Source organism: Phyllostomus hastatus, unplaced genomic scaffold, assembly GCF_019186645.2.
Source record: "Phyllostomus hastatus isolate PE091 unplaced genomic scaffold, TTU_PhHast_1.1 phas_scaffold_21, whole genome shotgun sequence".
In the NCBI taxonomy this organism is placed as follows: domain Eukaryota; kingdom Metazoa; phylum Chordata; class Mammalia; order Chiroptera; family Phyllostomidae; genus Phyllostomus; species Phyllostomus hastatus.
In genome coordinates, this window is record NW_025334017.1 from 14058817 (window position 1) to 14085939 (window position 27123).

Genomic DNA, 27123 nt, shown 5'->3' on the forward strand with positions numbered 1-27123 from the left:
GTTGAGTTCACAGTTATTTCATAATAAGGGATGGTTTCAGGAACACAGCAGATCTCTAGGGCATGAGAATAAGAGTTTAGAATAGTATGAAAATGCTAGGGTCTTGGGGAAAGGGGCAAAAAGAGGGGAGATGTCAAAGAAAGTTAAAAAATTTTAAATCTTATTTTTAGGGGAGAGTAAAGAAAGTACACTCTCAGCATTCTGAGCTCATTTTAGTATTGTAGTTTGGCAACCTTATGGGTTAATTTTGTTTATTTATTGATTTTAGAGAGAGAGAGAGAGGAAAGAATAGAGAGACACATCAATTTGTTGTTCCACTCATTTGTGCATTCATTTGTTAATTCTTGTACGTACCCTGAGTGGGGACTGAACCTGCAGCCTTGGTACACTGGGATGACACTCTAACCAGCTGAGCTACCGAGCCAGGGCAACCTTATGGGTTAAATAAGCATTGGTGGGTTACCCTGAAAACCTAGACACTATTTAACAATATTGCTCACATAAAAAATGCCCTGACTTATATAATTCATATATATGCTGATGACTATTTTTATACTAAAATGTAAACTTGGAAAGTAAGTTGTTTGTACCATAGATGACAGAAATAATTATTATATAAGGACTTTAACTGGGAGTATAATATTTTTTAATTATCAAAAGTTGATGTGTATGAATCATTTGTAGAATACCAACGTAAGAAAATAAACATAATAAAGAGTTACAGAACTGATACATAATCATGATATAATTAATACAAACATGAAAACAAAGCTATTATCTGTAGATACAGAAGAGGGTTGCAGAAAAGAAGGATAACATAGAAATCTGTGCTGTTACTGAAGCAGCTAGAGAAGTATTTTGGCCACTGGTAATAGAGAGCCAATCTCAAAGAATAATATCTAGTTTAAATTATATAAATTGTATTATTTTTAAACTAATCATTTTACTTAATGGACTGGATGGAAGTGGATAAACTGTTGGATCCTGAATATTTGGTAAAATATTGTAAGAGCTAGGTTAGATAAAATATTCTACATTATAGCTGTAAAATGTAAGTTATATATTTGAGAAAAAAGATGGCATTATTTTAAATTATATCAAGGGTTATTTTCAATGTTATATACTTATATTCTCTGTAAGTAATAGGTAAGAGAACATACCATTCTCTGAAAACAAAGCAAAACCAAACAATGAAATTTCCGTTAATCTGAAACTAAAGATGAGCTTTCCATTTCTTGTCAGGATCTGTGTTGCTAACTGTGGAAAGAAAATTAAAGAGCCTAAATTTAACAGCAGATAAGCAAATTCACTGGATTTTATCCTCTAGCTAGAAAAAGCATTCATTGCTAAAATAGTTTTGTTGCTCAGTATAAAGCTGGAATTGTGTTTATAATTTGAAAAACATTGCTGAAGCTTCTACAAAAAATTCAAGCTTTGAACCAGTTGATTTTAAGGATTAAGCTTCTATAAAGATTCTTAATTTGACAAATTAACCTAACACTAGCAAACAGTTGTAGAATTACTGCTTTAATAGTTTTGAGTATACTATATCTAGTATTGCTAAAACCTTTAGCTGTTCCCAAATCTTCTACATTTAAAATTCCTTGTGGTCTTGTGGTCTGGGAGAAGAGAAGCTATTTTCCACTACGCGCCTTGGACTGCCATTCTGGTGGGTAAGGACTGGAACCACTAAGCAAGATTCCAGTTCCTGTGGGAGTGTTTGGTTCCCACTTGTGGTCCATTGGCCTTTCAATACTGACTCTTCCTAGTGCCCATCTCTCCAGTGATAATCAAGGGGAGACTCTGATGGGTGTTATTTTTCCTAAAGAAAACTAGTTCATATGTAAAAAAAAATTAAATGCTGGCAATAAAAGAATTAAAATTTGTAAGTATACTTACATATCATTCCTTCTTTTTCTAATTTTTTCAAATGAAGCAAGAGATTATGTTCAGCCATTTTATGTAAAGACTCAGAAATATTCTAAAAAAAGAGAGTAAAAGAAAACATTTCTTTTTTTAAAACAAAGGACAGAGTTAATCCTTTGAAACTTTAAAAAAGTGCAACAAAGATGACAACTTTAACTTAAATTCATTTTGATATAGTAATAGCCAAAACAATTTCAGCTTGTACGTGTTTTACTTTAGGTGCTACATTCTTATTTATATTCCTGTGGATAAAATACAGTGTAAGCTCTGTAAAGATAGTGACAGTATGTTTTGTTCACTACTGAATACCCAGTACTTAGCATAATGCCACACAGTAGGAACTCAGTATTTTATGAATGGATAAATAAATACATGTAAAAATTATTCTAGATAGCTTTGATGATGCTACAGACATTGGCCCTATGGTTTATTTATTAGGTTACATGATAATAACTTCTCATCTTCCTTGGTTATTCTACCTCTTTTATCATTTAGTTTTCAACCTGGATACTCTTCCTTGGAGTTCTCTTAAACATCGATGTTTACAATGTGTTTATCACTGACTCTTTCCTCTTTTTACTCAACCAGCTTGCCACAACAATATCATGCATTAATGATTCCCAAATATGAACCTCCGACCCGAAACTCTCCCTTAAGCTCCAGTACTGTATACTGTCTCCACCACTGTGCTATACTAGATTGCATTGCTGGATCCCTTGCCTAAGATCTTTGAGTGATGGTCATTCCCAGGTTATTGGCTACAGCTCCAATTTGTTAGCTTGGCAATCAAGGCTCCCAAGACCTGATCGTGCCTGCCTATCCTGGTTCATTTCCTGTTCTTAGAATAGAAAAAAACAAACAAACCAATGTCTGATTCTAGTATAATGAGGAAATGAACTCTTTCACAGAATTTACTTTGCCCTTTTGCTAATGGAACTTTTATCTTTTAGTCATTTTAACCCTTCATTAAGACAAAACATACTGAGTATGATCTGACTGTCTTCTGCTATCTGGACCTATAGGATATTAAGGTCCCTTACTAATTTAATTGGCCCCAGGTACCTTTTCATGCTCATCTTTTGTTACTCTCTCATGTTTCTTCTGGCTATATAGGTTGTGGTAGTGAGAGTTTTTAAACCCATTTAATCTAGTACCAAAGCCTACATTCTTAACCTCTAAGCTATACTACCTATACAGCAGTTTTCTAATAAATATTTACTGAAAAACTGAATTACACTAATTGACTGCTATATAGGGCTATCATATAATGATGTGCTCAGAGGCTGCTGAGGTGAGGGGTTCTCTCTGTACACTAAATTTCTGTACTCCTGTTCTTTTCCATGTTCCTTCTCCATTAGTCAGGCACTGCTGCTACTCCTCATTGTTATCATTCACATATCTAGCAGATTGCTTCTTCTCGCTTGCCACAGGCTAGGACACCAGATAGTCAAGATGGCTTGAATAATACATAAGTGATTACAAATCTTGATCATCATGTAGTTGGGAACAGTCTCTCCTACAGAATGAAGTATATGGTTTAATGATGGCTCAGAATGGTTATTTTTGTTTTCCAGGCTAGATATTGTTTAACTTCTGTGTTCTAGAAAGTTGAGGTTGCTGGTTTCAAATCTATATGGGTGGCATTATTTATAAAATTAACAGTGTTTTGGGAGGTGATAAGTTTACTGTATCTATAGCTTAGTAAACAGATTATTCTAATAAAATTGTGGCTATGTACAAAGAAGCTAAACAAAAATTACCTGGTAAATAATTTTTACAAGCTCTGTTACTGTAAATGATTTTTCGGAATTATCACGTAATACTGTAAGAATTTGCTTTTCTCGAATATTTCTGTGAGAAATGTATTCTTGAATTTTAGCTTCAGCATCATGGATTACTGGGCCATGTCCTGAATTAGAACAATTATAAAAATTATTTCAACCAGAGAAAAATAGTAAGTATAACTGAAATTAATTCACTCTAAAAACAATCCATATGATATACTGAAACAGAATACTACATATACAACAAATAAGAATTATTTGGAAAACTATACAGATATGACACAAAACATTAGACAATTATATCAAAATCTATAAAAATATTATTGTGTACATTAAAAAGTATAAAATAAAAATATAGCAATAACAACAGGAATCAGAACAGTAATGATAAGTAATAGTTATAGAGCACCTATTACTTGCTAGGCACTGCTCTAAATGCTATACATTACCTTTATAAGAATCCCAAGAGGTTGGCACTACTATTACCCCTTTTTAGCAGCAGAAACTGAGGAATAAGGAGGGTAAATAATCTGCTCACAGTATCACAGCTCAAGAGTGGAGCTGGGATTCTGACTCAGGAGCTTTTTATGACTCTAGGCTCTTACCACTGTGCTACACTTACTTATAAAAGATTGAAAAAGGGAATGTAAAAGTAGCTTCATGTAAGTGACCAAGACCTATCAAAAATTCACGGGAACCACAGTAGAACTTGAAAAATTTTATGTATAGACTTGCAGCTCAGAAATGTTGACAACCCAAATAAAGTTATATTGAAATTTACATGCTCTTTAACACAGTGAAAATTAATATTACACAAATTTGCCAGAGGCATGTTTAGTTGAGAACAAAATATCCAGAAGCATGCTGACCTATTATCATGTAACAAGCATAGGCTTTGGTTAGAGTACCGACCATCATTTCTTAACTGTGTAGCTGTGACAGTCTCTGAGCTGTTTCTTCAGCTGTTCAATGAGGATACCACTCCTTACTTCATTGGCTTTTTGTGAGGACACAGCTAGCTAGCTGTAAATGTCCCCGCAGGTGCCTGATGGGTAGCAGGCTTTAATATATGGTAGCTATGGCTACAGAACATAATTTACATAGATGCTCCTGCTGTGCTAATAAGCCAGTTCATGGGATTCACTAAAGCTAACACTCTAGCTTTAAAGCTAAGAGCCTTTAGTGGGCAGCCTCTCATTAGCTTTGCTTGAATGTGAGTGCATCAAACACCTATTCTCTTTGCTTTAAAAAGAGCTGTCAGTTTCCATTCTTTTTATGTCATAATATTAATCCAAATGCCCAGGGTATGTTTCCTACCCCCCACAGAAGTAGAAACTCATGAAAGAAAATGAGGGTATTAAAGATACTGTATTTATGGATCTTTCCATAACTCTTTGGTTAGGAACAAGTTAGAAGGACTTCAAAAATTAGTAAACTAGTCTCTTTTCCCTTCTGGGCCCTATTGTTGTGTCCAGGATGTTTCTTAGCTTCCAGGATGGTGGGGTGATTCATATTGCAGAGCAGCGCAGTGATAGTTGAGATACTAACAACAGGTTTCTTTTTCTAGAGAATCAAAATAAATACAGGATTTTACAGTTCATACGGAAGCTACTGATATTTCAATAGTGTGAGTTAAAACAATTAAAGCTCAGAGGTCAAATGTTACCCCTGGTTACACGGCTAGTATGTGGTCCACAAAAGAAATCAAGTTAACAAGACTGAAGACCGCTTATGGAATGAAAAAATTTTCTTGTTTAAATGTAAGTTATTTCACTTGTTTAATAGTTGTTTAGATATTGAAAAAGAATCCTTTTATGTTTACAAGACATTAGATGTTATTAATGTAACTGCTGGCCTTTTAAAAAATTACATGGCTAGACAGGACTTAGGGATGTAATTTAAAGAAGTAGTTTACATGTTTCTCTTGAAGGCCAAAAACACACAACATGCACACACACAAACCAAAATGAACCTTCCTCATTTGACAGAAATGGTTTATCAGATTTAAAAAATTACTCACCTGGATATATAATATTAGCTTTGATTGTCAATAACTTTTTTAGAGAGTTCATATAATCATAGAGGTCTTCAAATACAGCTGTTCCTTCCCCTAGGATGCAATCTCCAGAAAAGAGAGCATTTTCCTCCTCTAAAAGCAGAGCCATATGATCATCAGTGTGGCCAGGTGTGTATATAACTCTGGGCAAAAGAAGAAATAAAAACAATTATAAACTTTTAAGCTTAGGAGAAATCTTGAGAAGCAAATCATTCTCCATCCTTACTTCTGGACAAGACACAAATAAATAATGTCACTGAGTTAAAAAACTCCTTTTTCTCTTGTTGTCCACTGAAAATTATCACCAGAAATTTCTCTTCTTTAACAAAATCATTTTTTCATTCTTTAGTATATATTTAATGCATTTCTCATTTTTTTCTTATTTTATAAGTAATAAATACTGATTACAACAATTTTGGAAAACAGAAAAGTACTTGAGGTAGATACAAATCACCAATCTTTCCACTACTTAGAGATAGTGCTTTCAGTTTTTAAGAACACACATTTTTTTCAATTTTCTTTGCATGTCAGGAAGGACATCTGATAATACACTTTATGGCAAAACTATATTTAAAAAAGCACCTTTATATTTTTTTGGTGGGTAAGCAGAAAGGTATAACTCATATAAAGGGGAATCTGACATTCTGTAGCAAAAGAGCATCCTTTGACTCATCAATCCCACTGCTAGAAATTTACTCCCAAATACACCTTCGCATATACAAAAAATCCACATAAGTTATTCAATACATTATTTGCAATAACAAAACATTAGCAACCACCCAATGCTGATCCACAGGGCATTCTGGATAAATGATGGTATAGCTACCCAGTGAAATACTATACAACCATCAAAAAGAATGAGGAAGATCTCTATGAACTGATATATAGAGTAATTTGTAGGATATACTGTCAAGTGATAAAAAACAAAACACCAAAGAGTATACATAGTGTGCTCTTTCATATATAAAAGATGGGGAATGTAAAACATACATGTATGTATTTTTTATTTTTGCAAAAAAAGAAAAAGAAAGTCAGGAAGGATAAATCAAAAACTAATAAATACAGTTGCCTATAGGGGGTAGGCAAGTGGGGTGTAGGGAACAGAGGGGCAAGCAAGACTTTTCTCATTAGAACTTTTTTAGTAGTTTGAACTTTTAAACTATGCAAATATTTTATATATTCTAAATATAAAATTAGATAGAAATAAAAAAAACCTTAACACTGAATACAGAAAGAGGTAAATCTTACTGTACACTAGATACATAACATAGCCACAGTAAAATAAATTAATTCAAATGTTTTACATATAATACTAATACTGTGCATTCTTAATGGAATATATCTTAAGATCAAAAGAATTGCAAAGATATCTTGAACTTTACTTAGTAGGTTTCATGTTGGCAGAGTTATTAGTGTGTTTCTGAAACTATTTTGTGTTTATTATATGCTAGTTCAAACAAATAAATAAATTGATGTCAAGAACCAAGTTTTTCATTGTGGGATAAGGAAAAAAAATATATATAGAACCAGGGATTTACATTTTGGGGTGTTTCTTATTTGAACTGAAGAATCATGAATTCACAGGTTTTTTTCTAGCTCTGTCTATAAAAAGCCCCAGAAGCGATGATACTCCAGTAGTAATGAGCATGCCTCGCACTCAGTTCTTTGTTTCTGATACCATTTCCCACTCAAAGAAACCCGGGTTTCTTACAGACATGCTGGCTCCGGGTCCTGGGCCGGGGGAGTAAGTCCTGGCACTGAGACATCATCCTGTGTCAGTCAGCAAGAAGGTGTTAATAGATTAGGGGGAATGTGTCAAAAGGACAAAGCAGCACTGAATAAAAGAATATAAGTCTGCAGTAATAACTCAAACAAGAGGCAGGGGGAATCTCTTCTTTAAGAAGAATGTAAAGAATGTAAAGAAGAATGAGAGTGAAGGAAAAAAACAAAAAGAAAGTAGAAGAAATAGAATAATGAAAGTCACAATCATGCCACCTTCAATATATTAATTGATTAAGGCAAGTGTCATTAATATGTGCTAAAATCACTGGATGAAAGGTTGTCGGGAAGTGGGACATTCACAGAAATAAGCTAAAGTTATTTAAGGTGAGTTTAACTTACAGGACCATATTACTAATAAGCAACAATGAATCTCCATTAAAAGGGCATGTAAATGTCATTAGCAACTAAAGGGTCAGTACTGTCACTGGATAACTCTATCAAACATTTAAGTCAGATAATTGTACTACTACTTAATCTATCCCAGAGCATAAAAAAAGGAGAACTTACAAATCCCAAATCTGACTGCACAAAAAGGTTGCACAAAAAAAACTACTGCCTGATCCCACTAATTTGTTATGAAAATCTTAACTAAAATATTAATAAATAGAATCCAAAAGCATATTTTAAAAGATAACATCATGACCAAATAAAGTTTATTCAAAAAATGCCAGGGTGTTTCAGTATTATGAGACCAGTGCAAATCATAATAAAAATATGGAGAAAGCTAGTGGGGTCATCTCCTAGATACTGTAAAGACATGACAAAATTCAGCTTTTGAAGAAAATACATTTCAGTATTTAAAAAAACTGAAATGACTATAACTTAGAAGAGCTTTTCATTTGCCAAAAACCCAATCAAATGCTCAATGCTAAATACTGAAACTGTACAGCCTTTTTAAAGAATCTGCTAAAAATGTAAGAGATACAAGTTTTAAGAGTAATGGGAGCAATTACTATTGAGAGGCATTACCAACTGATTGTAGGAGCTATTGTGCTTTTATGGTTTCCAAGTATATGCTTTACATATTGCAAATGATTACTATATTTAGTAATGGTGAGATATTACAGAGATGTTAGAAATAATCTCTTTTGTCTGATCAAACCTGCTGCAACCAGTTAATGAAAGTATTCCATGTTATATGAAAATAATTTGAGGAAGTGTATCTCCAGCAGCTATAAAAATATGTGGTATGGGTGTCTGCCTTATCTTATGAACAGTCACACACAGAATGTGTTTACAAATGGAACCTCAATCTTTTTTTTTTTAATCTACAAAAACTTACTCGGAGAACTATTCTTTCAGTCTGCAAACTGTCTTGTCCACCAATGTGCTTGCAATGCCTCCTTAATTATTTCCCTCCCACTCCTATGCCAGAACTCAGTAATGGGTTTCCTTGAGATTTTCTAACCTAGGCCAAAAGCAGTAAGATTTCTTAAATTAGGGGATCAGAATTTCCAATCTTCCAGTCACCTGGGTGGCTAATGCTTTAATTTGTATAACAACTGTGTTCTCAGTCACTTCATGGTCCGCAAGTGGAGAAAAGGAAATGACATCAGAGGTGCCTGGCTGAAGATTCATCAGGTGGAGCATTTGTCTAGTTCTGCCACTTCTGTGAACAGTAGACTTTATAAGAATGGCTCTCTTAGAAATTTAGAACAGTCAACAAAAGCTGTCAGATTAACTTTGAGAAATAAACTTAGTTCACTAGAAAATTCCTGAGGGTTACAACCAAATCCCAGATCCCAAACCTTGCTAACTTTCTGAAAAACCTTGCTAACTTTCTGTTTTTTACTAATGGGTTCTTGGTGGGTTTTATGTCTATCTCTATTGTATTTTTTTCTTTTCAAAATTGGAAAGTAGACAAGACCAATTGGACATCAATTATTTGGGTCTTCAGTAAATTTTGCTTAATGAAGAGTCTTCTTGTTAACATTTAAAACAAATACATTTTACTGATGATAAAAATGGAAATTGGAAACCACATCAACAGTAAATGTTTTATTCAGATTGTAGCATAATTAGAATTTACATTTTGAGAAAAGATTATTTACTAAGTCATTTTAAAAAACGTGTCTTTTTTTGGATTCTTTGTGTTAGTTTCTTTTTCAAATCTTAAAATAGATTCCCATACTTAATGAGAATGTGGTAAAACAAAAATGAAATGGAGTTCACATAATATTGAGATCCTTGGCATCAAGTCAATCCATGAAACAAGATAGGATTCAACTGAGGGGGTGGGGTCGTGACAGGAAGCAAGTGCGTGGGTGGCTCTGGGGCACAGATATTTCTAGATCTGCAGGTTGCTCATAGGGTTTGTTTAGTTTGTAACAATTCACTGCCTTGCACACTGGTGATTCATACACTTTGCTGTTTATTTATTTTAAAAGCTTAATGTGTTCTGTTCACGGCAGATGGGTGGTTAACTTCTAAGGGCCAAATAGCCTTAATCTGCACATTAGGTATGGATCTAATATCCATGCTTTTGTGATAACTGATAAACCAGTACTGTGGTTCTCAAACCTCTGAGACAGAAGACTCCATGAACTACCTCCTGTCTCCACCTCTTTTTGTAACTTGGCCTAGGGCTGGTGTGTGATGGGGAACATTCAGTATTGTCAAGAATATTTTCCCAAGAAGTAGTAAAGTAATTGTTTGATTTTCTGTGGTATCATCAGCAAATTATATAAGACACTATCATATTTTGAACAAAAGCACCTAGAAAATTAGTTGGTTTATGAATTAAATTTTAGGAATCACTGGCATAATGGAAAAAAGAGGAGACTGGTTTGAAAGGGAGCATGGATACCCATTACTTCATTTCCTCTCTCATTCACCTGTTAATCTACTTGCCTCTTTGTAGATATTTATTACATGGACTATAAATGTTCACTGCCTTCTATGTGACAGGGACTGAAGATGTGAAGGTGAATCTTGTATCTGCCTATGTCAGAGAATGGCTAGCTTATCATCAAACCTATTTCCTATCTTTTGAGCATGAAGTTAAACTATTTCCCAGTCTCCCTACATTCAGGAGTGGCACATGACTGAGCTGACAGCCAATGCAACACAAGGCCTGGTCCATGAAAACTGCCCACGCAAGATCCCTTCCATGCTCTTTCTCCACCCAGCTGGACTGGTTGTGGTGAGCATGGCCCCTTGAAAGCGACTGAGGATGGTGGAATCCATAAGGATTCTGAAACATTACTTGCAGGAGGGCCACTCATTAACCAGGAACCATTTTTGGACTTGATGTGAATGAGAAGTAAACTCATTTCATATTTGAGCTGTTAGACATTTCTGGGGTGGTTTGCTATAGCAACTGACATTATCTAATGTTGTGAGTCTAGGAAATTGATTATTTTTTAAGGAGTGACTTACCTACACACCAAAAAATATATAATTTAGTAAGTGTTATAATGAAATAATGAAATTATTAATAGTTGGAGGAAGAAGCAGTTCATACACCCACCCAGAAGGGGTTCTTGAAGTAACACGTAAAATAAGGTTTGAAGAATAAGTGGATAATAATTTATCAGGGGGGACAAGTAAGGGAGGAGGGAGGAGGCCTAGTAAAGGGGAGGGTATGAGCAAAGGCATGAACAGAGAGAATGTGCTCAGGACTATTTGGATATGGCTAAATTGTGTTTGCAGGGGGAGTGGTAGGAGCTAAGACCAGAAAACTGGTTTGAGGCCAAGCAGTGGTAAGGAGAATGATCATTATCTTGTATGTACTAAGTTATTCAAGGTTTCAAGTGACAGAGCATACAAAGGATAGATTGGAAAGAGGAGAGCCTGGAGACAGGAATATTACCAAGAAGTAGTGGTAGTGGACATGATGAAAAAAGGACAGCAGTGACAAATATCTTTCAGGTAAAGCTAACCTGATTACATGTGGTGGGCAAGGGGAGGGAAAGTGATAAAGGTGAAGAGTTGTCAGCTTCCATCTTAGAATAAAAACCTAAAATCTTAAGTACTGACAGAAGGAGATATTCTGAAATCAGAAAGCAAGGACAAATCATGGGGGGGAAGAGGAGAATCATAATTAGTTCATTTTAAAAATTAGTGAGTCAGACACACTTTTGAATCCCAAAATAGGTCATGGGGGATTATGAGTCTGGACTAAAATGTATTTAATTTAGGTATAGTTCATCTGTTGGAAGTGAGAACATGAGAAAGCCCTACATTTCCTAGCAGGAAACACTAATATATGTTTTAAATTTTATTTATTTATTTTTAGAGAGGGGGAGGGAGGGAGTATGAGAGGCAGAGAGACATCAATGTGTGGTTGCCTCTTGCACATCCTCACAGGAGACTGGCCCACAACACAGGCATGTGCTCTAGACCTGGAATTGGGCTGGCCATTCTTTGGTTCACAGGCTGGTACTCAATCCCACTGAGCCATACCAGCTAGGGCACTAATCTATATTTTAACTTAAATAATGGTAGTCATATAATTTAAACAAATAATTTTAAAGTTAGATACAAGGAGATGTCTTTCTTTCTCCCCATTTGTCAAGTAACCCATTTTCTTTTCCCAGAGTAACCAATGTTATCAGATTCCTTATATCCTTCTTCCTGAGAGTCTACATTCATACAAGCAAATACGCAGAAATCTTCCTTTTCCTCCCTTTTATAACACATATATAGCCTCCTCCCACTGCCCGCTGCCTTCCCCAGCCAAAGGTCATTTACGTACCTTAGACTGGCACCCTCAGTCTTAACCACATCTCCATCTTTTAGATAAACGTATTGTTGCTCTCCATCTCCTATAATTTCTTCTCTCTGAGGGTTCCGTGGGAGCTTTTTAATGCAATATGTGGTATCTAGTGACAAAACATGTAAAATATTTAAGTCACACTTTACATGCTAATTCAGCCTTTTAAGAGACCAATTTTCACAGAACACTTGTGAGTGGCTGCAAGAAATACTAACATTAAGAGACAACAGAAAATGGGGTGAATTATAGCAGCACATCTCTGGGATGGTAACAATTTCTTCTATCTCAACAAAAGAGCTTTTTACTCTTTCATGCCCTTCCAAGTTTAAATAAAAGCCTGTTTTTTCTAGTCACTCCTATTTATACAACAATTTGAAAGTTCTTCATACTCTCAGTTAGCTCTGATATCAAGGTGGGTGTTAAAGAGGGAGTAATATAGATTGCAGGGACTTCTCTCTGTGTAGGTGCCTGACAATAAAGGAAGTCACGACATCATGGCAGTGGTTAATAGGAAAAGGATGATAACACAAAGCTCTTTCTGGGAATGCTGAAAGGGAGTCCCAGACCCAGGGCTAAGATATTAAAACATTAAAATAAATTTAACCCATACTACCTGTCATCAACACAAAGAAAATCAATTCATTAACCAATCAATAGCTGATTGCAAATTATTTAACCAGTATAGTGAACACAAGCACTATGACATTAAAGGTGCTTAAAATTGTCGTAGTTGGGGAAGTAAAAATTATAAGCAGAAAATAATTAAAGATCTATACTCAGTATCATTTAATGAATACTAAATGGACAATTAAACTAATAAAAGCAAAATGAGTTTAGAGAAAGGAGAAACAATTAGGAAATGATTCATAAATACAATACAACTTAAGGTGAGCTCAGATCCTTGTCATAACTTAAATTATATGTGGGTGCTGGGGATGGAAAGGAATCACTCAGGGGGCACAAAGGGACTCTTTTTGGGTGAGTGTTCTTTATCTTGATTGGACTGGTCACATAGGTGTTTATAAAATGCACACCTAAAATGGGTACATTTTATGTATGTAAATTCTAGCTCAAGAAAGTTGATATATGAAGGAGAAAAAGCAGCCCATGAACATTTTAAGTTTCCAAATTGACCCTCATGCTAAAAGAGCTGAGCGAAGCTAATTAAGGATGCTCAGCATAGTTTTCTTTCTTTCTTTTTCTTTGAAGAAAAAGAGTTTTATTTATTTATTTTTAGAGAGAGAGGGAGAGAAACACATTAATGTGTGGTTGCCTTTTAAATTTTATTTATTTATTTTTAGAGATGGGGAGGGAGAGAGAATGAGAAGGAGAGAGACAGCAATGTGTGGTTGTACACCCTACTGGGACCCAGCCCACAACCCAGGCATGTGCCCCGAGTGGGAATTGAACCAGTGACCCTGTGGTTCACAGGCCGGCACTCGATCCACTGAGCCACACCAGGCAGGGCACTGGCATAGTTTTTTAATTCACAAAATTCAATGGGTAGATAGATAAGAGGAAGAAAGGCGAGGAAAAGTCAAAGTCGGAGAGAATGATTTCCTACGGCATACAGTCCCCCTTGGATTAGAAGAAAGGGGTTAATGGGGTAAGAAAGTTAGGTTGGACAGCTTTTTATAATGAGTGGCCTGGTGATACTGACTATTGTAGTTAAAAATATCTTTCAGCTCCAATTGTAGTCTCAAGGCCTAAAAAGGAGATACTTGAAAATATTAGTTGTGAATGAACATTCTTGACCTCCTTGTCCTTCATGTGCCTGGAACATGTCGAGCACACTCCCCTAGCACATTCTAGTACCCCTTCCTCCAATACCTGTACAGCTCACTCCCTCTCCCTGTCTGCCCTAGGTATAATGGCTACTGCTCTCTTCCACTTTATTCTCTCTTCTTTTTCTTCATCTAGCTTTTTCTTCATAGCACCTATCACCATCTAACCTATTTATTTACCATTTACCTTCCCTACTAGAATGAAAGTCCCATGAGAGCACAGTCTTTGTTTTATTTGTTGCTATGTCCCTTGTGTCAAGATCAGTGCTTGGATATAGCAGCAACTTGAATATTTGTTAAAGAAATGAATGAATGAATGAATGAATGAATGAATCTATGTGTGTGATGGTGGGATGAGAGAATAGGGAGAGAGATGGTAAAGCACTAGTACTGGATAGGTTTCAGGAACAGAGGGTTATTTATACAATGATCTTTCACCAGTATTTAGTATATCAGAGTAACTGCCTTAAAGTTATGGAAGACCTGAGATAATGTTTAGAATGCGGACAGTAACAGTGACTACCTCAAGTACATGGGTAAAGTGTATAGCACAGCATCTGGCACACAGTAAACGCTCAACAGTGGTTAGTTACTATGAAATCTGAGGTAGTAACTGTCACACAGACTAAATTAAAATTGATCTTTATCACTGGGCAAAGGGGAAAAATAAGAGGGAGAAGAAATTTGAAATAGAAAATAGGACTTTTACATTTTTTCCTTTGTTAAAAATGGGCACAGTTTTAACAAAGTTAAAATAAGTAACTTTGTTACTTAAAAGTTTTCTGTTTTTCTTTTTTTTTAAAGATTTTATTTGTTTATTTTTAGAGAGGGAAGGGAGGGAGAAAGAAAGAGAGAGAGAGAGAGAGAAACATCAATGTGCAGTTGCTGGGGGTCATGGCCTGCAACCCAGGCATGTACCCTGACTGAGAATGGAACCTGCGACACTTTGGTTTGCCGCCCGCGCTCAATCCACTGAGCTATGCCAGCCAGGGCAAAAGTTTTCTGTTTTTCTTATATTAATTTCTAAAAGTAGCATTTAAACATGAGGTATACAGCTCTGGCTGGTATGGCTCAGTGGGTTGGGCGTTGTCCTGCAAACCAAAAGGTCACCAGTTTGATTCCCAGTCAGGGCGCACCCTTGGGTTTTGGGCCAGGTCTCAGACTGGGGGCATGCGAGAAGCACCTGAGATTGAAGTTTCTCTCCCTCTCTATCCTTCCCGTCCCCTCTCTCTAAAATTAAATAAACAAAATCTTAAAATAATAAGATATTTAGTAAACGGCTTATTAGCTTATAACAGAAACAAATTATTCTCAAAACAACAGTTTTCCTCAATGAGCTTAATGAATGTATTCTGTTTACCATTCTTAATGTTTTTACAAATATCCCTTATGCCTCCAGTATGATCAGGATGCCAATGAGTCACTATGATTTCCTGGATTGCTGTGTTGAATTCGTTCAAAGCCTGCTTTAAACAGGTCATATATTCTGGAATAGCTGGTTCTCCAGTGTCAATGAGGATCCTCCTGAAAGTTAAATGGAACATAATGACACAATTGGTACAGTTAATATTAGCATATTTCTCACACAGATAATTTATACTTAAGAAACCGCATAAATTGCTTTGCTTTTAAAACCAGATATTACTTCTGCTCAACTACAGTCATCTCACTGTAAGAAAGTTCTTATAGCTAACAGTAAGTCTGAATAAGGAATAGCCATAATATTGCATACTTACCTAGCACTTAAAATAAATATGGCACTGTTGCAAAATCTCACTTTAAAATTGTACTCCTCATAACAACTATTTTAGGTAGGTATTTCATTATTATACGTGTATGCAGAAAACAAGAAAATTGCCCAAGGTTACTCTGCAAATAAATGGTAGAACCAGTATTCAAACCTAGGTATTCTGGTGTCAAAATATATGCTTTTATACATTCTGCCTTCAAGTTCTTTTACAATATCCTCAAATGTCTCAGAGACATGAAAGAGTCTGATTCAATGAAGTCCTAAAGATACCTAGTCTTCTGCACTGCATACAAAACTTATCCCTGAAGCTTTACATTAGCTCCCTTACACATGAAAATGAATGCAGCAGAAAGCATGGAGGAAATGTCAAAGCTAATTAATTTCTTTACTTAAATAACACTGTTAGCTATTATTTTTCCACTTATGGTTCTGAACCTCCGTCTCCTTCTCTATGAAGTTTTCCTGAACTAAAGAAATAAGGTTGTCCTGGCTGGGTGGTTCAGTTGATTGGAGTGTTGTCCCTTACATCAAAAAGGTTGCAGGTTTGATTCCTGGTCAGGGCACATATCTAGGTTGTGGGTTCAATCCCTGGATGGGGTGCAAATGGGAGGCAACCCATTGATGTTTCTTTTTTACATTGATGTCTCTCTCTCTCTCAACTCAATAAACATATCCTTGGGTAAAGATTAAAAAAAAAAGAAAGAAGGGTGACATTTCCTCCTTAAGAATCAGTTGATAAACTTCTTAATTCATGTTTCACAGTAACATCTACCTAATTTAGGCTGCAGGAGAGAAAATTAGTCTTGAGGAAAAGACAGAGTCATTCACACACTTACTAATTCATCAATAACTGTTCCAAATTGTCTACCATGTGCCACAGTTTTCTTGCAAGACAAAAACCTTATTTACATTCAGGTAGAGGGTGGGAAGGGGGAACTGTGAAAATAAACAACAACAGTAACAGTAAAGGGTAACAGAAAGCATTTTGCAGAACATTAAAATGGGAGTAAATGACAGGAAGTAACTAGATGGCTATTTTATATTGGATGGTTTGTTTCCCTAACCTCATTCTGTGAGACCCAACAACAAACTGCCCTCTGACAGGGAAGGAGGCCAGCAGCTTTACAATCCACTGGCTTCTATCTACACTATTAGCTCTGTAGAGCAGTTGCTCTATCTGACAAGTACCCAGTGTTATAACTGTCTGTTCTAGAGACAGGGAAACAATGATTATACTGGCCCAAGGGTGCATTATGAGATCTGTTGACAGTGGAAATGTAAGTAAGAGATGACTTATTTATTTATTTTTAAGAGCAAGTCTTTAAAAAAGATTTTATTTATTTTTAGACAGAGGAGAAGGGAGGGAGAGAAACATTAATATGTGGTTGCCTGATCTCACACACCCCCTACCAAGGACCTGGCCTGCAACCCAGGCATGTGCCCTGACTGGGAATCGAACTGGTGACCCTTTGGTTCGCAGGCCTGTGCTGAATCCACTAAGCCACACCAGCCAGGGCAGGAAGAGATGATTTAAAGAACATTTATGAAGTAAGTACATATCTATCAATAATTACTTTAAAAGTAAATGTTCTAATCAAAAGACATAGGGTGGCTAAATGGATAAAAAAATCAAGACACATACATATTACTGCCTATAAGAGGCTTGGTTTAGATCTAAAGACACCCACAGACTGAAGGTTAGGGGATGGAAAATACATTCCATGCAAATGGAAATAAAAAGAATGCTGGGGTAACAATACTTACATTAGACAAAATAGACTTTAAAACTAAGACTGAAAAAGAGATCGAGAAAGGCCTTACATAATGATAAAGGGATCAAGCCAATAAGAGGACCTAACACGTGTAAATACCTATGTAACCAGTAGAGAAGCAACTAAATACACAAAGCAAATATTAACAGACATAGTAGTCCTGATTGGTGTGGCTCAGTTGTTTGGGCGTTGTCTCACAAAGTGAAAGGTTGCAGGTTCAATTCCCAGTCAGGGCACATGCCTGGGTTGTGGGTTCAGTCCCCAGTAGGGGCCCTTATGAGAGGCAACTGATTGATGTTTCTCTCTCACATTGATGTTTCTTTGCCTCTCTTTCCCCTTCCCTTTCCACTCTCTCCAAAATAAAATAAAAAGTTAAAATTCTGCTGTTTAGAAAATATATATACTTTCATTTGAATAAAATAAAATGTTGCATTATACAAATTAGAATTAATAGATAGACAATGTTCCATCCAAAACAGCAGAATATACATTCTTTTCAAGTGCACATGAAACATTCTCCAGGATAGATTACGTGTTAGATCATAAAGAAAGTCTAAACAAATTTAAGACAATTATATCAAGCATCTTTTGTGACCACAACAATATAAAACTAGAAATCAGTTATAAGAAGAAAACTGAAAAAAGACAAACACTTGGAGGCTAAACAATGTGCAACTAAAAAACCCATGTGTCAAAGAAGAAATCAAAGAGGAAATAAAAAATACGCTGAGACACATACAAATGGAAACACAATGTTCCAAAATATGTGGGATGTAGCAAAAGTAATTCTAAAAGGGAAGTTTACAGTGATATAGGCCTACCTCAAGAAACAAGAAACATCCTAAATAAACAACTTTTCTTTACTTTTAAAGGAACTAGAAAAAGAATAAAACCCAAAGTAAGTAAAAAGAAGAAAGTTATAAAGGTCAGAGTAGAAATAAATGAAATAGAGACTAAAATAAAATAATAAAAAAGATCAAGGAAACTAACAATAAGTTCTTTGGAAAGACAAACAAAATTGATAAACTTTTAGCCAGACTCACCAAGAAAAAGAGAGGCACCAGATAGATAAAATCAGACATGAAAGAGAAATAAAAACAGACACCTCAAAAACACACAGAATCACAGAGATTACTATGAACATTATACAGCAATAAACTCAACAACCTAGAAGAAATTAACAAATTTCTAGAAATAAAAAATGTTCTAAGACTGACTCAGGAAGATATAGAAAATCTCAACAGACCAACTATTAGTAATGAAATTGAGTTCGTAATCTAAAAACTCCCAATAAGTCAAAATCCAGGACTACAAGGTTTTACAGATGAATTCTGCCAAACATTTAAAGAAGAGTTGATATCTATTCTTCCCACATTATTCCAAAATATTGAAGAGAAAGGAATACTTCTAAAGACATTCTGTGAGGCTAGCATTACCCTGATACCCAAACCAGAAAAAGATAATTATCAGCCAAATATCTCTGATGAACTTAGATGCAAAAATCTTCAACAATATATTAGCAAATCAAATTCTACAATACATTAAAAGGATCATACACCATGATCAAGAGGGATTTATTCCAGGGAGGTGAGGTCAGTTCAATATCCACAAATAACCATTATGATACATATTTACAGAATGAAGGATAAAACTCATATGATCTCAACAGATGCAGGAATAGCACTTGATAAAATTCAACAGCCATTTATGATAAAAACTCTCAATGAAGTGGGTATAAAGGAAATATACCTCACCATAATATGAGCCATATGTGACAAATCCACATACTCAATGGTGAAAAACCTCAAGGCTTTTCCTCTAAGATTAGGAACAAGGCACGGATGCCCACTCACTGTTTTTCTTCAACATAGTTTTGGAAGTCCAAGACACTGCAATCAGACAAAAAAAGAAATAAAAGGCATCCAAATGGGAAAGGAAGAAGTAAAACAGTCCCTGTTTGGTGATGACATGATACTATTTATAGGAAACCTTAAAGACTCCACCAAAAAATCATTAGAACTAATAAAGTCAGTAAAGTTGCACAAATTAAGTTGCAGTAAAATTATTACACAGAAATCTGTTGTATTCCTATACAATAACCATGAACTATCAGAAAGAGAAATTAAGTTCTGGCCAAGATGGAGGTATAGGTGGACATGCTTCACCTTCTCGCACAACCATAGGAAGGATCACAGCTAACCTCAAAACAAAAACAACCAGAGCTGCCAGAAAATTAAATTGTGTGGAAGTCTAACAACTAAGAAGGTCAAGAAGAAACATTCATCCAGATGGGCAGGAGGGGCAGAGACGGGGTGCTGGGTTGGAGATGATGCGGTGTGGCAGTGGCTAGATGGTAGCAGTGGCTGGCAGGATGTGTGGCCCCACATTCATGTGTGGTGGATAAAAGTCAGGAGGGACACTTGGGGAAGGAACAATCTCAGCCCCAGGCCATACTGGGCAGCCCAGTGTTCCAACACCAGGATGATAAAGCCTCATAACTTCTGGCTGTAAAAACCAGTGGCGGTTGGAGCAGTGGAAGAAACTGCTGGTCTCTCAGGAGAGTCCATTTAAAAGGCCCCCACCATCCTAGAACTTACTCAAACTGACCCAGCCTGGGAACCTCCACAAGGCAATAGCTAGAGGGGTGCCAGTAGCATTTGGGAAGTGGGTGAAGTGACTGGAAATGGGGTGAGTGCTAAGCAAGCAGCATTGTTCCCTTTCTGACCCCTCCCCCATGTGCACTGTCACATAGTGGTGAAGATGGTTGCCTCCTCTTTGTGAATACCTAAGGTTCTGCCCCTTACAACGTAGCAGGTGCACCAAGGCAGGGAGTCAAAGCAGCTCTACCTAATATACAGAAACAAACACAGGAGGCTGCCAAATTGAAGGGACAAAGAAACACGGTGCAAATGAAAGAACAGATCAAAACCCCAGAAAAAGAACTAAGCGAAACAGAGATAACCAACTATCAGACACAGAGTTAAAAACACTAGTATAAAGATGATCAGAGAACTCACTGAGTATGGCAAACACATAAGGGAAGAAATGAAGGCTATACTAAGTGAAATAAAGAAAAATCTACAGGGAACCAACAGTGAAGGGAAGGAAGCCAGGGTACAAAATGATTAGGAACATAAGGCGAAATAAATAGTCAACCAGTATAGAATAAAGAAACAATTCAAAAAAAATGAGGAGAGAATAAGGAGACTCTGGGACATCTCCAAAAGTACCAACATCTGAATCACAGGGATGCCAGAAGGAGAAGAGGAAGAACAAGAAATTGAAAACTTATTTGAAAAGATAATGAAAGAAAACTTCCCTAATTTGACAAAGGAAATAGACATATAAATCGAGGAAGCACAGAGAGTCCCAAACAAGTTGGATCCAAAGAGGACCACACTAAGACCCACTGTAATTAAAATGCCAAAGGTTAAAGATAAAGAAAGAATCTTACAAGCAGCAAGAGAAAAGCATCCAGTCACCTGAAAAGGAGTTCCCATAAGACTGTCAGCTGATTTCTCAAAAGAAACTTTGCAGACAAAAAGGGACTAGCAAGAAGTATTCAAAGTGACGAAGAGCAAGGACCTACAATCCAGATTACTCTATCCAGCAAAGCTATCATTTAGAATGGAAGGTCAGATTAAGTGCTTCCCAGAAAAGGTAAAACTAAAGGAGTTCATTATCACTAAGCCCTTATTAAATGAAATGTTAAAGGGAGTTATTTAAGAAAAAGAATAAGATAAAAACTATGAACAGTAAAATGACAACAAACTCACAACTATCAACAACTCCATCTATAAAACAAAAACAAACTAAGCAAACAACCAGAACAGGAACAGAATCATAGATATGGAGATCATTTAGAGGGTTATCAGCAGGGAGGGGGAAGGAGGTAATGAGGGAAAAGGTGCATAATTGATAATATAAAAATAGACAAAGGGAGGTTAAGAATAGTATAGGAAATGTAGAAGCCAAAGAACTTATATGCAGGACCCATGGACATGAACTATGGGGCAGGATAGCAGGAGGGAAGGAAGGTACCAGGTGGAGGGGGGCAAAGGGGAAAAATTGGGACAACTGTAATAGCATAATTAATAAAATATACTAAAAAAAATGAGTAGCTCAGAAGACATCACCAAGGTACTTGTCTTTCTGTTGTTTGATATGTTTTTCAAGGTAATATTTCTTACTTTTTTTTTCAGGTTTTAAAACAAGCTCTGGCCAGTTTTATTAAAAAACAATTTTGTATGAAAATAAAAAGAAAGAGAAATTAAGAAAACAATCCCTCTGACAACTGCATCAAAAATAATAAAATACCCAGGAATGAATTTAACCAAAGGGGTATGCCTTGTTCTCTGAAACCGGTAAGGCATTTGTGAGAGAAACTGAAAATGAAACAAATAAATGGGAAGATATGCCATCCTCAGAAATTATAAGAATTAATACTATTAATATGTATACTACCCAAAGCAATCTACAGAGGTAATGCAATCCCTGTCAAAATAACAATGGCATTTTTCATAAAACTAGAACAAATAATCCTAAAATTTGTATGTAACCACAAAAGATACTGTAGAGTCAAAGGAATCTTGAGAAAGAAAACAAAGCTGGAGGTATCATGCTCCCTGATTTGACTGCAAAGCTACAGAAATCAATAGAGTAGGTACTGGCACAAAAACTGACATACAGGTCAACAGAATAGAATACAGATCCCAGAAATAAGTCTGCGATATATGGTCATAATGTACAAACAATGGAGGCAAGAATATACAATAGGAAAAGACAATCTCTTCAGTGAGTGGTATTGGGAAAATTGGACAGCTACATACAGAAGTACGAAACTGGAACGCTTTTTTATACCACATACAAAAATAAACTAAAAATGGATTAGAGGCCCGAAACCATAACATTCATGGAAAACAAACAGGCAGTAAACTCTTTTGACATCAATCTTAGCAATATTTTTTTGGATGTGTGTTATCAGGCAAGATAAACAAACAAACAGGACTACATCAATCTAAAAAGCTTTGTACAGTGAAAGAAACCATCAATAAAATAAAAACCGTCAACAGAATGAAAAGGGAATCTACTGAATGGGGGAACGTCTCACAATGTAACACCTTACATTGACCAACAGAGCAATTTAAACTAACATGTGGTGCTTTCACATATTTATTACCTCTTTGATCCTCAGATCAACTCTAGGGAGGTATTATTATTTATTTTATTTTACAGCGGAAGAAACCAGTCTTCAGAAAGGCTAAATGATTTGCTCCAGGCCTCAGCAACAGGTGGTACTGGGAAGCACTAAATGTTCAGATACAAGGTCCAGTGACTTCTCCATTGAAGACATACTGCCTCTCTGGTAGAAGGGTACACAGCTTAACAAGCACATAGAATCATTCCTTACGTGGCGTAAATGAAACCTCAGCTGTAAATTAGAAAATCAGTGTTCTCAGTTTCCTCCTTAACATACAGCAATTCTCTCAATAATGTCTGTGAACAGTTACTGCAGAGGATTAGAGTGTCATTTCTTTTTTTTTTGTAGAAATTAAAAAAAAATATTTTATTTATTTATTTTTAGAGAGGGAAGAGGGGGGGGAGAGAGAGAGAGAGAGAGAGAGAAACATCAATGTGCGGTTGCTGGGGGTTATGGCCTGCAACCCAGGAATGTACCCTGGCTGGGAATCGAACTTGGGACACTTTGGTCCCCAGCCCGCGCTCAATCCACTGAGCTACGCCAGCCAGGGCTTAGAGTGTCATTTCTATGTGGGCTGGTTAACTTTGTTCTTCATGGCTACAGACCCATTTCAGGAGGTCATTTTGCAAATACAAGTTATACTAATGCAGGGGACAAGAGTGCAGAAGCATCTGTACAGGTCTGTGACAATTTATTCACTAGATCACAGTGCCTGACATATAATAGGCACACAGTAACAGTCTGTTATGTGAATGGAGAAAAAAATTCTTCAACTGATGGAAATTAGTGGAATCAACTTCCTCTTTTAGGTATTTTATTTCAATTTTAGGCTAGTGATTAAATGGATTCTGTCATTTTGCTATCATTCTTACAAACTCATTAGTAATTTTCTGAGTACCTACTATGAACCCAGAATTGTCTGGATGCTATGAGAGAAGGAGAAGTAGTAAAAATAATAGCTAATATTATTGTATGCTTGCCACATGTTAGAATTTGTTAAGTGCTTTTGATAAGATTTTTTGCTTAAATTTCACTGGAACCTCAAAACATCCTTATGAGGTAAGTCGTGTACAAGCCCCATTATATAGATAAGGAATCTGAAGCTTAGAAAATCAACTTTCAAAGTCATAAACCAGGACTGGGATCTAGGTACCACAGTCCAGAGTCTTAACTTTATTCCACTAGATTGCCTTATACTATTAATAGGAAATAGTATATTTTCATTCAAGGTATTTACAGTTTTGTAGTAAATGTTAAAATTGCTATGTTTTAGAAGTCCTTAGGCAGGGAAGAAACCTTGACATACTCTTTGGAAAGTTTCCCTATCATTTGTTCATTCAAATGTTTATTGAATACCTATGTACCAGGCAACATAGTAGATCCCGTTGTGCTTTAGGGAAATTCATTTGGCATCCATGGGCTAATCAGAATAAGGATGGAAGACCAGCTAAAACTGCAGTTATCCAGCAGTCCTGGAATCATAACAAAGATAATGAAGAGAGATTGTGGACAACACTCACTTATTCAGCAAATACTTATTATAATTCCTGTACTATGTACAAGGCTCTGTGCTAGGAGGTGGGGATATAGTAATGAGTAAGGCTTCATTGGGGCTTATTTCATTGTGATTAAAGGTGGGAAAGGCTATTAAGCTTTTTCTTATCCCCACAAAAAAACGATTGTATTATCAAGATAAGGGCCATGAAAAGTATGAGTACTAAGGCAGTGGATTACATTAACCTAACATAGTCTAGGGGGTTAAGGGAGGCTCCCTTGAGGAAATGACGTATTAACCGAACTCTAAAGGATGAAGGAGTTTATCTGGGTAAAGAGGAGATGGATAGTTGGAGAAAGAAAGGCATGGATGAAGGTCCTGAGGCAGAATGGATACAACTCATCTGGCTGGGATGGGAGAGAGGTTTGTGATCAGGTTGACAGACGGGTAGCAGCCAGAATACACAAGGCCTTCTACTTTTCATTAAAAAAATCAACTCTGGCTACATGGGGGAGAATGGATTGAAGAGGGACAAAAGTAGATGAAAAGAAGTCAGTTAGAAGCTATTTTAGAAGCCTAAGCAAGAGTTGTACTGGTGTGGATTGTGTGATATCAGTAGAAATGGGGAGATCTTTTTAATGGCTTGGATGTGTGTGCAAGAAGCAAAGAAAAATGTTAAGGAGTATACTTAAGTATTAGCCTTGATCAAATGTAAGGATGGTTCTGTTTACCAAGATATGAATGATTGACCGGAAGAGGATCACGTTTAGTAGGAAAGCCCATGAGTTCAGTTTGGGAAATACTGAGTTTCAAGTGGTTGTAAGTCATCCAAGTAGAGATTTAAGAAAGCAGTTGACTACCCTGGTCTGAAAATCAAGTTTGGATTTTGTCTGCACTGGAGCTCTAAATTTGGGAGTTATTAACAAACATGTAGTAGGTAGAACCAAGTTAGTAGACAAGATCACCTAGGTAGAGATTATAGCATGAGCACAGAAGACCAGGATTGCATCTTGAGGAAGTCAAACACTTAAAAGATCTGATAAAGAGAACACTTTATAAGGGAGACTGTGAAACAGCAGCCAGAGAGTAAGAGGAAGCCAGGAGAAAGCGATGTTGGCAGAGTTGGTCAACAGTGTCAAAAGATACTAAAATTCAAATAAGATGGGAATGGAAAAATGCCATTAGGTTTAGTGACATGGGAGCCACCTGTGATCTCAGAACTGTTTTGTGCAGTGGAAGAGGTAGATTACAGAACTCTTACTTGGACCCAATCAATATTCATTTCTAGCCACCTGACTTCTATGTGATACAGAATAGTAACATCATCTGTACATGAACTCATTCTGGTTCAACTATATGGACTTATCATATGTATCTCTCGTATACATATGAGTGATTCCACCGGCCATTGCACTCCATGAGTTCATGTGAGTAGTAGTGCAAACACTGTAAGATGGGAGACATGAATCTACTCTTCCCTTGGTCAGTTTCAGGTTCTCACATCCCTTTTACCACAAGCACTTTGCTAACCTGAATGTGATTCTACTGTCAACTTCACTTTTGCCTGCCTGACTTGCAATACTTCAGTTGCTCCATCCTGTTGCCTCTAACTGACTTGCTGGAAAAAAGGCAAATACAGTACTGCACATAAAAACTCAGTATACTACACACATTAAACTGTTTTTAGTGTTCAAGATTACTTTATTAATTTTAACACGTCTTGACTGCACAATTAAATTCTATGCTCAAGGAGATCAATATCTTATTTCTACTTTGTATTATCTAGGTTATACTCAGCACACAAAAATTGCCCTATGCAGCTATTGTACAATAAACCACATCTCTCTCCATTTCTGCATAAAACAGAACGCAGCTTAACAAGAAAAAAAATCTTAGAAAAGAGATACGTTATTCCATCATAAAATAACCTAAATAAGGCCACACAATAGTAACAAACACAAAGTAGTAAGCTCTTCTTTCCCAAGGGCAGTGTGGGGGCTTTTCCGGTTTTCAGCAATTCGGCAGCAAGAAAACCCTGCCCTCTGCTGCCCAGTTAAGAAAAAGACCTCAACTGAGCCGGTTTTGTGAAGAAGTTACACCCAGGGCAAAACGAAAGTGCAAAGTCCGAAGGTGAGCCATGACATTTCCCTAGATTCTTAAAAAACTCCAGGCGATACTCATTTCTCAACCATTTGAACACGCTCACTCCGGCATTCAACATCAAAGTAAATTGGGCTTCAAAAACAAGTTGTTTTGTTTTAAAAAAAATATTTCTCCCCCAGCCCAGTTGGAAGTTAGGTTATTATCGGAACGGTGGTGATTTAAGGGAGCGACACGACCGGGGCCTCTGTGCATGGTTCTACATGGGGCTGCCCCGCCAAGGCAGGAGGACGCAATCCCATCCGAGGCGAGCAGTGATCAAAGCCCCAGCTCCGTGCATTCGGCGGACCAGTATTTTGGTGGCGAGGGGGTTGGGGACGTTTACCTGGGGCCGGTCCCTATCAGATAGGTGTTGGTGCCTTGCAGAGTCATGGGACCCGGGTTACAACCCAGGACGCGCACCACCCGATGGGACAGTCGCTCGACGCGTTGCAGAGTGGCTGCCATCTTCGCCTAAGCCACTGCAGGAGCGTAGCTCAGGCTGTGACCGCAGCACAGAAGCCGCTAGTAGGCCCTTGGCGGAACCAGCAGTCCCCAGACTGGAGGCGGAAAGGGATCCGCCTCCATGCTGGGGGCGGGGCCAGACGTGACCTGTCGCAGATAGAGAGGAGCGGGTGGTGGGGCGGGGAGTGATCAGTTCCTGTGCTGTGGCGGGGGGGGGGCAGGGCCAGAGGTCACGTGACGCCGCACGTGGCTT

The 27123-nt window shown here is 36.9% G+C and overlaps 1 protein-coding gene across 1 annotated transcript; it reads right to left on the reverse strand.

Moving 5' to 3' along the window:
• Positions 1-629: 629 nt before the first annotated feature.
• Positions 630-27017, reverse strand: LACTB2 (lactamase beta 2). Its single transcript, XM_045861183.1, has 7 exons — positions 26752-27017; positions 15410-15573; positions 12245-12371; positions 5731-5909; positions 3687-3835; positions 1900-1981; positions 630-1257 (listed from the first exon to the last, which is right to left on the reverse strand). Exons 1-7 carry the CDS (start codon positions 26871-26873, stop codon positions 1214-1216), a joined length of 867 nt encoding a protein of 288 aa, XP_045717139.1. The 5' UTR covers positions 26874-27017; the 3' UTR covers positions 630-1213.
• Positions 27018-27123: the final 106 nt, after the last annotated feature.